Genomic DNA, 13,380 nt, shown 5'->3' with positions numbered 1-13,380 from the left:
GATAAATAAACCATCTGAGATGACCATGCGCTGTGCAGATATCTGCCATCACACCTCCCTGGCTTCTAAACACAAACCACCCAAGCCCTCTCTCCTTCTTTCACCTTTCCATGTCCTTTGTCCAACATGGTGCCTCTCCCAACTTCCTCTTTCTTTATCATCTCCCCTGTTCTGTCTTCCCTGCCTTTATCTCCACTTATCAGAATCAGATTTTTTTCCCCCCTTCATCTCGCATTCAGCTTCCCCAGTCCTGCTCTCCCTCCCTCCCTCCACCTCCCCCTATCTCCATTCCTCCATTTCATCTCTCCCCAGAGACTCCATCCATCGAGCCGTTCATCCATGCATGGCTGGCTGTCCGTCCGGGGTTCTGTATGTGCTATAGGCAGCGCTACGGAACCGCTCTGGCACTCAGCCGTCTCACAACAGCAGAGACACTGGGTGTTCAGGCCCACGGTGTTTATTTTCTCAAAGGCTCATGCCGCCTTTTCTCTCGTAAAGAATAAATAAAAGCAAAGAGGGTCTTCACATGGAAGACACACTTAAACCCATATAGCCAGCAAAATGAGCTATTACAAAAAAAACAAAAAAAACCAGTTTATATATAATACTTCAAGAAAGGAGCAGGGAGTCGTGTTGCTCAGAAAAGTGCTGAACTGCAGTGCTTTCTGAGGGTTGTGGGAAAACTGGGGGGGACAAAATAACTGATTGGAATAGGAGCATGCACAACATGTCAAAAATTTTCTAAACGTTTCTGGATTCACTTTTGAAAAAGAAGACTTTTAAAATAAAAATCCTTCCATTAAAATGCACCAATACAGGAGGTCAAAGCAGAAGTGGCTGTCCTTCTCTTATCCTCTTCTAAAGTTGTGTGTGTCTCTGTGTCGAGCTGCATATCATATTATTATTATGTCCTTTTATGTCCAGTTAATAGTTAACATGCCAATTAGAGAAAGTAATATAATTTAACCAAATTTTAGACACTTTCCCAGTATTACCTAAAGGCACTAAAGTATCTTATACATAAAAAATAAAATAAATTAACAAACAATCAAAACTTCAGAAGACTAGTCAGCGATCAGGGCGATAAGATCATAATTTTCTACCCCCTCATTACACAATTTGGATATTTTTCAATATTTTGTCATGCATCTTAATATTTCAGTATACTGAAACATTAATCATGAGAGCATCCCATCCAGATCTAACAGAGAAAAAGACTCAGACATAACAGGAAGAAACAAAAAAAAAAGTCTCTGAAAAAAATAAAACAGAACAGTCACAAGCACGTTTAAAGTCAAGCCCCATTTAAATGCACAGATTATGTTGACAGATGACCAAAGCAAATATTTTAGAAAGATAAACAAAAACACTGGATCAGTTTTAAAATTCTGAAAATGTTTGTATTGTTTCAGTTATAAACTAAATTACACACGATTCGTGTAAAGTTCACAAAGCCACATTGGTGGGAAGACCCTGAAAGTTTTTCCAGCTTGATGACACACACAAACTTTTACTTCCCAGATATCAGTGAAAAGGCTCAAAATTTGCCCGGGTGCTGAGAGACACTTTCTTTATTGAGCATCTCTGTCAGTCTCAGAGCAGAGTCAAAGCTGCCACCCACAGTCTCACACAAGATTAATTATGATAATGCACTCCTATACCCCTTTGTCATCGAAATGAATGGTTGCCTTTCTGGGGGGAAAACACACAAAACCCAGAGAGAGACAGTGAAACACACTTTTCTTTAAGTCTTTGTTCGTGCGGTTGTAACGGAGGTATTGTCAGATGCAGCAAGCAGGTGGCAATGGAAACTTAGACCTGTAGCCTTTACAAGAAAGTGCGAACATGCATATGTATGGCAGTGAGAGCAAGCATAGCTGAAATGGTATAGCTTTTCCAAAAAAAATAGTGCCACACTAGTTTGATTTAAAAGTGTTGAAGCTCATCAGAAAAGCTCCACCTTGAAGATTGTGAAACATCGGGCTCTTCTTCACATGAGACATTTTTTTTTCCTTCAGTAGAAAACTGAGGCTGAAATTGCTGATGTCTTGCATTTCAGACGTCACTGAAGACTTTCTCACTATTTTAAAGCCAATAACAAGCAGCTTTTGCTTAAAGCTGGACAGAATCAAATGAAAATATCACTGAACATCTGAGAAACACACTTTGGGCTGTTCCAGCTAAACACACAGCGGAATGAGATCAGAAAGAACGGAGTATCTGAAGACTTCTTCCTTTGATGTTGCTGAGAAAGATGTGATCCCAGCTGAGCGCCTAATCAAAGTTTAGTTAATTTGCTGGAGAAGGCAAGGGTGTGCGTGGGAGGTTGGGGGGTTACAATGTGACAGACAGCGATATCTGGCTTAGTGTAGGTGTGTCCGAGGAATGTCACAGGGGTTGTTACCCCACACACTGAATCTGTGTCGCCACCACACTCTTTGTTGGCCGAGCAGCATAAGCAACTGTTGTATGTAATACTTATAAAAGGGGTGTTTGTGTGCATATGTATTCAAATGCTGGTGTGTGTGTCAGTGTGTGTGTTTTTGGTGTGGTGGTAGCATCTTAAAAGGTATAGTGTGTGGAAAAAAAAAAAAAAAGGAGGGAGGGAGGAAATTCATTTGTGGCCAGAGAACACAGAAGACAAATTGAGGAAGTGTTGTGCTAATGTGTAGGGGTCAGCAGCAAACACACGCAGGTTTCTGACTGACTGCCACTTGGGTGGCCTGCTTGCTCTCTCTGTGTGTGTGTCTGTCTCTTACTCACCCACAATCAGCCCTCAAGCCACGAAGCCACCCATCGTCTCAAACACCCCCACCACCACCCAGAGCACAGACTCCACCCCACCTCTCTGTGCATCTGTTTGTCCGTGCACCACACATTTGCCTCCACTGTCCATCTGACCCACCCATCTTGTACTGCTCTTTATTTCACACTTCTCCATTAAAACTTGAGTTCACGATGACTGACCCATCACTGAGCCACTCTGAATCTGATTTGTTTGTTCTAAATTTTTTTTAAAAATGAACAAACTCCCAACAAACTTTGAGTACTTTCCTTTCTGCTTCTAACATAGTGATTCTTAGTACTCGTCTTAGCTCATAAGTCCAAATTTAGAAAAGTAAATACTTCTTTACCAAATCTATCAGCTTTACTCTGGATGATCCAGACTTTACTTTGGATAGTTTTCCCCACAGCATCTTCAGTAGACAGTATCGCTCCAACAAAAGCAAATCAGTCATTTACAGACTATCAAGAGTCTCTGGAACACTAATTTCTGGAAAAGTATTATATATATATTTTCATTATTTTGTGTAACACAAAGAAGATTGATTTATTTCAGTTTTATTCAGGCGGTGGCCAGGGTGTGGCGTTATAAAAACTAAAAGTTCACAGTCCCTGGAGGGTAAATGAGACCCCACTTTTTCAGATTTACATGAACTTCCCCTTTTAAACTACAAATCGGCTAACCAGCTGTCTTTTATTATACAAATCAGATAGCATCAGTCCAACATGCCCAGAGGTGTCATATAATGCATTTATCTTGACAAAAAGCATTAAATGTTGACAACCATTTGAATCTTCCCCAACCAACACTGAGCCACTTCCCAGACTCTTAACGAAAGGAAAATAAAAAACCTCTGATGAGAACCAGTCTGCTGAACTCCAGACCTCTGTCAAGTGTTATGTCTTTATAATTCAAGCACACCATCACAAAACAATGCACACTTCACACTCAACAACCAGGTGTAAACACTCACCACAGAGTCACGCGGAAAAAATTAAAAGTTTGTCTAAATTTCACAACCGTTAAGACAAATCTTGTGGACAACCAATAATCATCTATGAAATGGTTCTGTATCACAGATGACTGGTTTTATGATAAAACACACGATCAGGTCTTCATAGCTTGCAAACCTTTGGATGCACATGCGCACATGTGTATTTGCAGTCGTTCACAGGGTTATTAGTTGCTGTAACAGAAGATTAATAATGGTCACACACGCGCACAAGCAAACAAATCGACTGTATGTGCCGGAAGACGAGTTCAGCCATGGTGGTGCTTTACTGAGGGGGCTCCGAGGTATTTGCGTAAATATACAAACCTTTACCCAAACACACCCGGCTGCCAGATCTCATCATGTGGTCGAGGAGAGAGGTCAGAGTGGAAATTTACCAAAAGCGTAAACACGGCCAAGACAAAGAACACAGACAAAGTGAATCTTAACTGTTGTTTTTATATATTTTTTTAAATTATTTTTTAAGCTAGTAAATGCAGTCTTTCAACACCGCATTTAGTCACTCTCGACATATGAGGAGAAGTTCCAAAGTAAGAGCCCTTTGCAGAAACCACTGGCTTGTCGTGACTGCTGTGATTGCAATACTTCATCAAAAATGAGACAATTTCACATTGAGAATGAAAGGTAGATTTAACGTTTAAATAAGCATAAAAATGATTAGTAAAACTTTTAGCAAAAGTTTCACACAGAAATTGGAATAAAGATAAAATGAGGTAGAAAAAGCAAGAAGCTGCAAAGTAATTTAGTCTGTGTACTTTCTGCAGTAAATACAGTGAGAAGACATTTCTGTGGTGCATCCCGAACAGCCACATAAGTGTCTGAAAAAGCTCGTTTTTTTCAGCCTGACGCACACACTTATAAATAAAGTGTAACTCCTTTATTTGCATCACACCCCCAGCTTAAAACTGAACTCATGATAGTGTCATTTTACATTTACATGCATATTCTAAACTTACTATTTAAAGATGACCGCCCAGTTTTCTACAAATCCTGAAACAAACTGCTATGGAGAAAGATTGCAATCCTTCTCAAGCTAATTAGGACAAGTAAGTCGCTGCTAATTAAGCTTACAAAAAATAAAATGTCTTTCTACAAATTTAAGATCCATGATTCCTGTTCTCTTTCTTAAATGATCAAGGTTATTTTCGACACATTACACAAACCACTGACTGAGTTTATTAATCAGAGAAACAACCCTTTAAGGGTAAAACTTTGTGTCAACTATTACTGCTTTAAGAAACTCAAATAATGAATGAAATCTATAGTTTTGACTTTTAACTGCATGATTCATACTTTAGTCCATATCTCGCATTGTTAAACTGTTATGGCAGTAAATTGTACTTTACAAGAGTTTACATACAAAGTCAGAGAAGTAACTGTCATTTTTAGTGAGTATTTATTTGAAACACATGACTGTACAGCTGATATAGACAAACAAGGCTATCTAAAGGACACCAGAGAGGGGAAGAAGAAAAAAAAAACCCCGGACCACGATAATCTCTCTCCTACACACACGGGAACATCACATAATCAGGCCACAAGAGACAGTCTAGATGTCTCATGCAAGGCCACAGACACAATAAGAAACGGGGGACAGTAAATCACGCGCACGCACATGTACACAAAAAAGCATCCCTGCAGACATCCCTGTCCTCATCTTCTTCCTTTGTGACTAAGGAACCCTCAAACCTGTAATTTAAGAAAAAAGTCGAGTGATGGAATGCAATAAATCTCGTGACAGCAAAAGGAGCAGTAATGGAAAGAGGAGAAGAAAGAAAAGCATCGGGTGCAAGTCGGCTTCCTCCTTTGCTGCGTTCGTGAATGCGTGTGCGTGTGAGGGCGGGGTGTCGGTGTTAACTGATACAGGATCAAGTTGGGTGGTCCGGGGCCTACACATACACCATTTTTGTGTACAAATAAACTCAACCCCCACGCCATTGTGGTCTCCCTCCCACTGCCTTTTCTCTCCCTTCTCTGGTCTTCACAGCTGCACAGTGTGCATGTGTAAACACCCGTGAACATTCGAACGTGCATGAGTGCGCGCTCCTCCCTCTGGAACAGGCTAAATTGAGTAATTGACTGCTGCTATTAAGAGACAGTAACGATCTGATAATAACTAATGTGGTGACATGATTGCTAAGATTGACTCGGTACTGCCACAGAAAAAGTCTGTAAAATGAAAGAAAAGGAGGATTTCTTAAAAACAGTAAAAGAAATAAAATAAAATAAAAACACGGATTCACAGGTTCAAGTTGACGCGAGTTTATTTGGACACTGTGTACAAAAAAGCCAATTGAGGTCAAAGTCTAGGCTTCTGATTGGCCTATCCGCTGGGGGAATTAGGGCCGTGTTTTGCTGCACTCGGATTGGTTAATGAGGTGAAAACTAGATCTCCATGAGCTGGTCTGTTCCAACGATGATCTCGTTAGTCCGTTCAGCTGCAGAAAAGAGATATGACAAAGAGATTATATCAGTTGCAAACTTTGCAAGTCCAGCTCTTGTGATCTTCACAGTTGAAAAAATAAATAATATGATGCAATAATCCTCCCCAAAACCGTTTGAACAAATTCAAAAATGTACAATCCACAAATGTCAGCTTCAGTGATCTCTTCCTGAATATTGCCACCATGCAATATGGACTTGCACTTTATTGCCAACTGGTGCACTAAACACATTTAAAAAAAATATTTCAGATGCTGAATGTCTATAGATAGTTGTTGTTGGGCTTTAACAATACCCATAATGTGCTCATCGTTTGAAAACGACTGCCTGTAATGTGAACACCTTTCCTTCCACATCACAGACACAGCAGTGCTGACATATCACTGACTACAGGTGCCAAACAAATATTCGATTTTTTTCGTAAGAATGCAGATTTCTAATAATAAAATTTGTCATTTGGCAGCTACATTTATACCTTGGACTTCTCGTGCACTTCTTCATGAGTTTTTTTAATCATTTGTTTACAAACATTATACCATGAAGATCCTGGAGCACAGTTTTAGTGCTAATGTTACTGCTGGAGGAACTTTGAAATCTAGAGTTATTCAGTCAGCAGAGAGTTGGTGATTTCTACAATCTACGCTCCTCGGGTTACTGTTGTTCAACTTAATAACAATACATAATACGATAATAACACTTACAGCTGGTCGTGGAATATCTAGATGGGAATACATTTTATGAATTGACTTTTTGCAGCAGTGGTGTCTTATTGAAGTACCATGTTCGAATCCAGTGAGCTTTTCAGAACAACCCACTCTTTCACAAACATTTTCAAGGCAGACTGCATGGCTAGGTGCTTGATCTTATATACCTGTAACAATTTTACTGAAAACACCTAAACTAAAAGATTAAGAGGTGCGGCCTAACACTTTTGTCCATTTAGTGTAACCTTCATTAACTGAAGGAGAAAAATAATCAACTAACAAAATATTTAGTGCAATAGAAAGTCTGTTTTTTTATTTCTGCATAATATTTCTAGTAGCTAACAAACTGAATACACATCCAATAAGGAGTTAATTGGTTCTTTTCCTTTCTTAAATCATTCTCTACTCAAAGCTAGTTTAACATGAGGAAAGTAACCCCCAACTCCTCCTCGCATGGCTCTTTCCCTCCATCCCCAAGCATCGGTACTGATCCAAAGCAAACGGTGGCAGAGAGTTATGTTCCATCCACACAGACAGGTTTTAGTGTGAAGGAATCTGTTGCTCAGAATGAGCTTATCCTCAGCTGTGAAGAGGGGAGAACAAATGGAGCATGGGACAGCAGGAGCGGGAACAAGAGGGAGTGACTGGGAAGAAAGGGAGGAAAGGTTACTCACACTGGGCCAGATAATTTGTCACTAACTAATAGAGTTTGTAGATGTATTAGGACCATATGTAACATTACATGTTACATATTTCTACTGCTGGGCCTGTGACACACATAAAAGGAGCCAACACGTGGGGGTAAAAAAAACCTGTGTTTTGGAATAATTATTACTGTAACTATTTCCTTTTCCACCCTTCTTATAGCAACGCATTCTTATCAAAAGCTGCTGTTTGCATTCGGTCATAGATAATCTTTGCCTTTTTTTGGTCTATGTTTTTGAAGCCCACTTATTCTATGCCTACATCATAAAATGTGCTACACATATAAACAGAAAGAAAGAGAGCTTTCTTAAAGAAAACACTGAATTGTTTTGTAACTCACAGAATAAAAGCACACATTCAAAAGCATCTAAGACCAGTGTGTGATCTCGCATTGTTGGCATGTGTAAATAAAAGGCAGTGTATGTATGACACCTGCAATAGCGAATGCATATCTGAGTGTCAGAACACCTACAGGAGAGGTATGCATCTTTAAAATATCAGCACCTGATGGACGTAGACGTGTGTATTGTATGTGTGCGTGCGTGCGTGCACGTGTGTGTGCGTGGCTAACTGTCAGGGTGGTCCTTAGCTGCTAACAGCTTCAGCAGCAGAGTGGGTGTGTAATGTCTTTAGCAGCCCACTGTCAGCCAGCTAATTTGGTGGTGAGAGGTAATCTTGTGCTCTCCTGCAGTAACAATGTAATGCAGGAGGGAAAGAAGGCTTATCTTTACTGCAAAGCATTACACAGAATAATCTGATCTGACCCGTTCTTCATACACAGCCAGGCTGTGTGCGAGCCACTGTTAAATTGAATCTCCAGAATTGTTGTGTTAAATCTTTTGAAGTAATTTACGGCAGGTTAAGTGAACATATATTAAAAACCTGTGTGAAACTCTTCTATTTCAGTCTGTTTTTATTTCCTAGCCTGCTAATTGATTTTGAATCCAGCACATGCATGCCAAAATATGAAGGTAAGTTTATGTGCCAAATTAGAGGAATAACAAACATTTCAGTGAACCCAGGACCTTTATGGCATGTCGCAACTTCAGTCACCGAATAAGATTCAAATCTCTCTGCTGTATCTACTACTTTTTTTTGTTTTTTTCTTAAACTGTAAAATCTTCTAAGGAAGACGACTGGCTTTGGGTTGTCTGATGAATCTGACTTCAGTTTGCTGTATACACTGGATGTGTTAAAATAAAAGGAGACAATTTATGGTGAAAGGCTGGATCTTTGCTGTTGTTTTGGCCTTATAGCACATGCAAACACAGGTCCAAGTTTCCAGTGTTTAGTATAATAATGTCAGGAACTGTCTAACAGCAAAAAGGGGGAAAAAAAACAAAACAGCTGAAGCAAGATCAGACTTCCTGCAGCAATCGCTCACTGGATGCTCCAAAAGGCTTCAGCTGTTTCCAACAGTTTTAGACAAGTTTAGCTCAAATTCACACTGTTGTTTCTTGGAACACCCTGTTGTTCACTCAATTAGGCTGCTCAGTCTGGTAGCTGAGCTCGCCCTCTCTTTCTCTATACGTGTATGTGTGTGTGTGAATGCGAGTGTGTGTGGATGTGGCTGGAGGCTGTTGAATTCCGGGTGGTCCTGTTCTGGCCCTGCTCTCTAACCTCTCCATCAATGTGACACACACATACATACACACACGCACAGCTAGCTTTTGGGACAAGAGGATTAAGGAAATTAAAAAAAAAAATCTCTGACAAATCAGACTTGAGAATGAAGAAACTTTCCTAGTTGGCTCAAACACTTGGCACTTATAAACAGATACCACACACATACATTAACACCTTATCCGAGTCAGCCAGGGAGAAGTACAAATAAGCGCATCAACAAAACCTGGACGTTACAGCCTGTCAGAGCTATTTTTTGTGCTGGAAAATGTTAAGAGTGCAAGATGTCTCTGCTTTTTTTGTCCATACTAGGATTTTACTGCCCATTGCTCAGGATATTTGTTTTACTGAGGCCATCATTTATCCCATAGTGTCCATTTAGTTTGGGGATTGAAAACATGCTCCTGTTTAACTGTGTCATTTAAAAGAATTAAAAGTCCAAATGTACAAACCGAAATGCAAGTACTGACAGAGGAAACAGGAGTTGACTACAGTGTGGGCACCAGAGCAGCTATTAAACTCACCTTGTGGTGAAACTGCTTTGCCAACTGGTCAAATAAATAAATAAATAAAGCCATATAAGTGCTTATAAAGCCAGAAATTATAATGTTCACAAACCCTTTACAACCAGACAAACTACCTGCCGAGGTAGACTGTTTCATATGACTAAAATCGAACGGCAAGACGTTGGCGTGCTGAGAAGAGTGAACAGGATAAAATGAAATCAGGTGATAAACACTGATAGGCCATTTCTTCATATGTGTGCATTTATCTCGGTGCCTCTTACCTTCTGGTTCGATGTGTTGTCCATTTCCCACCAAACAATATTTGAGGTCTGCTCCTCTGCCAATAACAGCATTACTGCAGATCACGCTGCCTTGGATATTACACCTGAAAATAACACACACACAAACTGCATGAATTTGATTTTATATCAATAAATCTGCATGTGTGCTGGCCACTATGTTCCCACAGTGATGGCTATGCATGGAGAGCTAACAGGTATACATTATACCTGCCGTGCAGTACCTGGTGAATGGCATCTTACGACGATGCCATTCGTCAGCATGTCGGTTTTTACTGCAGTTTTAACGGTATATCAGTACAGATGTTCATAGAATCACAGATGTTGCAACAATTTGAAAATATAAGACTTTGTAGAAAATTTCTTTGCCTCTGGTTTTGACTTCTTCTCTCCAATATCAGTGCTGATGGGAACGTGTTTTTAGAGTGATCACACCTATTGTTCAAAAGAAAACTGCAGCAGCTACCTACACTGTGGCGATGAGCATAAACGGACGTGGCTGCGAGATGACGTTATCGGCAGCACACGAAGCGACCAATGCGGCATGTATACTGGGATCTTAACTCTCCTTTAAACAGAGGAAAGAAAACTGATATTACAGTGATTTGACCGAGAGGGAAAACCACTACATGAGTAACAAAAGCAGTCACATTGTCCAAGGGAACTATTTTCTCAGTCTTCAAAAATTGACATAAATATTATTCCACACTACCCTCAAAATATTAAAAAATGCACAAATTTCCCTTCCTAAACATACAGTTTAAGAAAATCCTCTTAAAAGACTCATAAATCTTGTATTACCTGAATAAGGGATGAATCAGTAGATCATTAGTGCTAAAACATTATTTTTCAGCTCAGTTGTTTGCTCTCTGAGCCCTTATGTAAATACGCACAGGCAGGTACACACAGCAAAGAACATTCATGCAGCACTGGGAGCTTCACAGGAAAGGTGCAGCTTTCCAGCTGGGCGCTAAGCTTCTTTACTTGTACCGTCATGGACTGAGGGCCACACCGGAGGTTACACAGACATTCGGACTGTTTTCCCCACCTCACACCTGCTCCGAAAACACAAAACTATCCAATCAAACGAACTTAATGACACAACATTAGCATCTCTATTAAGTTACGAAAGGCGCCCACGCTGTGTGCGCATATATGTGTGTGTGTGTGTACGCTGTAGGCCCCGTTCTGGAGTCCCACCTGAGCTGGCAGTGCCAACCCACTGTGCATGCTCACATTCAGCCAAACCATCACCATAAAATTCTTGGAGAGAGACACAGACAGTCCTGTGTGTCCTGTGTCGACTAACCATGAAGGGCGTGTATGTGCGAATTTGTGTGTGGGGTAAGAAACGCGCGTGTGTTTCAGAAGCTTGGGAAGCCCAGTGGAGAACACATGTAGGTCTTGCCCAGGCAGTGACGCACACACACTTGGCCCTGTGCACCTCACACACAGACAGGTTTGTATTGGCTCATTCTATTCAGGTGGTTAGGCTTGGAGGGAGACAGAGAAAAGAGTGTGTGCGTGTGTGTGTGTGTTTAAGTTACTACCTAGAAGGTGGTGGTGGTGGTGGTAGTTGGTGATGGGAGATTACAAGATTCAGAGTTTTGTAACATTAGAGAGAGAGGGCGAGAGAGAGACCACCAAAGAAGCTTCGAAGCTGAAACACCACTAATTACTAACACCAGGGCTCCTCCTTGCCATGACCCCCCCCCCCCCCCCCCCCACCATCCTCCCTCTCTATTACACTCATACACAAACACACACACGCATGTCAACCCCCCACCTCCTGTGCCAACCCTCCCCTATAAAGTTGACCCCAACTATCCCCCTTCCCAAACATGCAGCGCTTTGTCAACAAGCTCTGGTCAGCACCAAACAAAGAAACCAGAAACGCGAGGGGTTTCTGCGACATGGCTGGGGTCTGCTAATCCCCTCATACTGGCTCTTTCTTTCCTTCTTTCTCCTTCCTTCTTATGTCCTCAAAGAAAGAAAAGAAAGAATTGCAATTTCTTTCTTGCGTGCTAGCCTGCTTTCCCCTCGCTTCTTTCTTCCCTTCTCCTGTCTCTCTCATTCTTTCACGCCTTTGTGCGTGCACCTACATGGGCATGATGAGGGTCCCCATGCTAACTGGCTGGGGTCCCTGAAAGGCTTAAGAAGAGATTGCGAGAGACAGAAAGAGAGGGAGATGGCGTTGAGGCCTTGATGTAAAGAAAAGAGAGAGAGGAAGAAGAATTGAGATAAAAGAAACAGGAGCCTGTGAATGAGAGCATTAAAATCCAGAGCCAAGATGAGTCCCTTTAAACCAATATTCCTGCCCTAAGACACCAAACAGATCAATCTACATGCTAATTCTACAGTAGACACTGTTGCTCTCTGTGCAAAGCAGTCAGTTCTTTCCACCTTAACTCTTGACTACAGCTGAAACTGGACTGGATAGAAATCCTGCTGCATCTTTACTCAGACTGGACTCAAATTACAACTACAACATCTGACATGCTCTCCATTGAGCTTCTGTGTTTCTTTAACCAAGTTGGAGTTCCTAAATCTCAAGTTGAAATGATGCAATTTGCAGCACATTGGCTGTATGGTGGGTTTTTGTTTTGCTGTTTAAAATGATACAAAGTGGAAGAATAACATCATTTTAAAAAAAAACTACACAATTTGCAACACATTGCTACATGTAAGCACAGACGTGCATGTGTGAAGTAACTAATGTTTACCTCCTGGTGAGCCTGATTAGACCCCTGTGCTGAAACCATTCTTTAAATAAAAGATGGCAAACTGGAGGGACAACTGATCCTTAAAGGCTAAACCAAACACATGATTTTATTAAATAGTGGCGGGCTATTAGGGAAAGCATCATCTGAACTCCTGTGGTATTCCAAAAATTCTACAACCAGTGGGAAACTGGGTATAGCCAAGTAATTTAGGTGCTTAAATGAAATGCATGGATGTTGTGTGTTTCACTTCACCAGCTCTGTGTTTGTTTGGAACCGGTCTCTGGCTGGTTGCACACCAATAGTTACATTGTTAACTCAGCGATCCCACAGAACGCAGAAAACAAAAAACCTGTTACACGTCCTATCACCGGACACACACACACACACGCACACACACACTTCAATAAAAAGGTATGCAGCGAATGAAGAGGGAGCCACATCTATGCTTTTATAAATTCTAAAAAAAACCAAACAGGTTGATGACAAGTTTAGTGGTTTTTCAGAATAGCTGAGAGGCATAAATGTTCCTTCACTTCAAGTCAAGTAAATAATATAAACAGCTGAACAGGAGGATAAAAGTG

At 40.9% G+C, this 13,380-nt stretch overlaps 1 protein-coding gene across 1 annotated transcript in view; it reads right to left on the bottom strand.

The window, feature by feature from the left end:
• Positions 1 to 6,043: 6,043 nt before the first annotated feature.
• Positions 6,044 to 13,380, bottom strand: part of eif2b3 (eukaryotic translation initiation factor 2B, subunit 3 gamma) — a 33,467-nt gene continuing 26,130 nt past the window's right edge. The window contains exons 11-12 of the mRNA XM_085140278.1: positions 10,059 to 10,162; positions 6,044 to 6,235 (exon numbers count right to left, since the gene is read on the bottom strand). Of these exons, the coding sequence (XP_084996404.1) occupies positions 6,183 to 6,235; positions 10,059 to 10,162 (157 nt within the window). The 3' untranslated portion in view covers positions 6,044 to 6,182. The remainder of the gene's footprint in view (positions 6,236 to 10,058; positions 10,163 to 13,380) is intronic.

Source organism: Neolamprologus multifasciatus, chromosome 18 (genome assembly GCF_963576455.1).
Source record: "Neolamprologus multifasciatus chromosome 18, fNeoMul1.2, whole genome shotgun sequence".
Taxonomy (NCBI): Eukaryota; Metazoa; Chordata; class Actinopteri; order Cichliformes; family Cichlidae; genus Neolamprologus; species Neolamprologus multifasciatus.
Note: the sequence above shows the minus strand (reverse complement) of the source record. Positions and strands in the feature narration are given on the sequence as shown.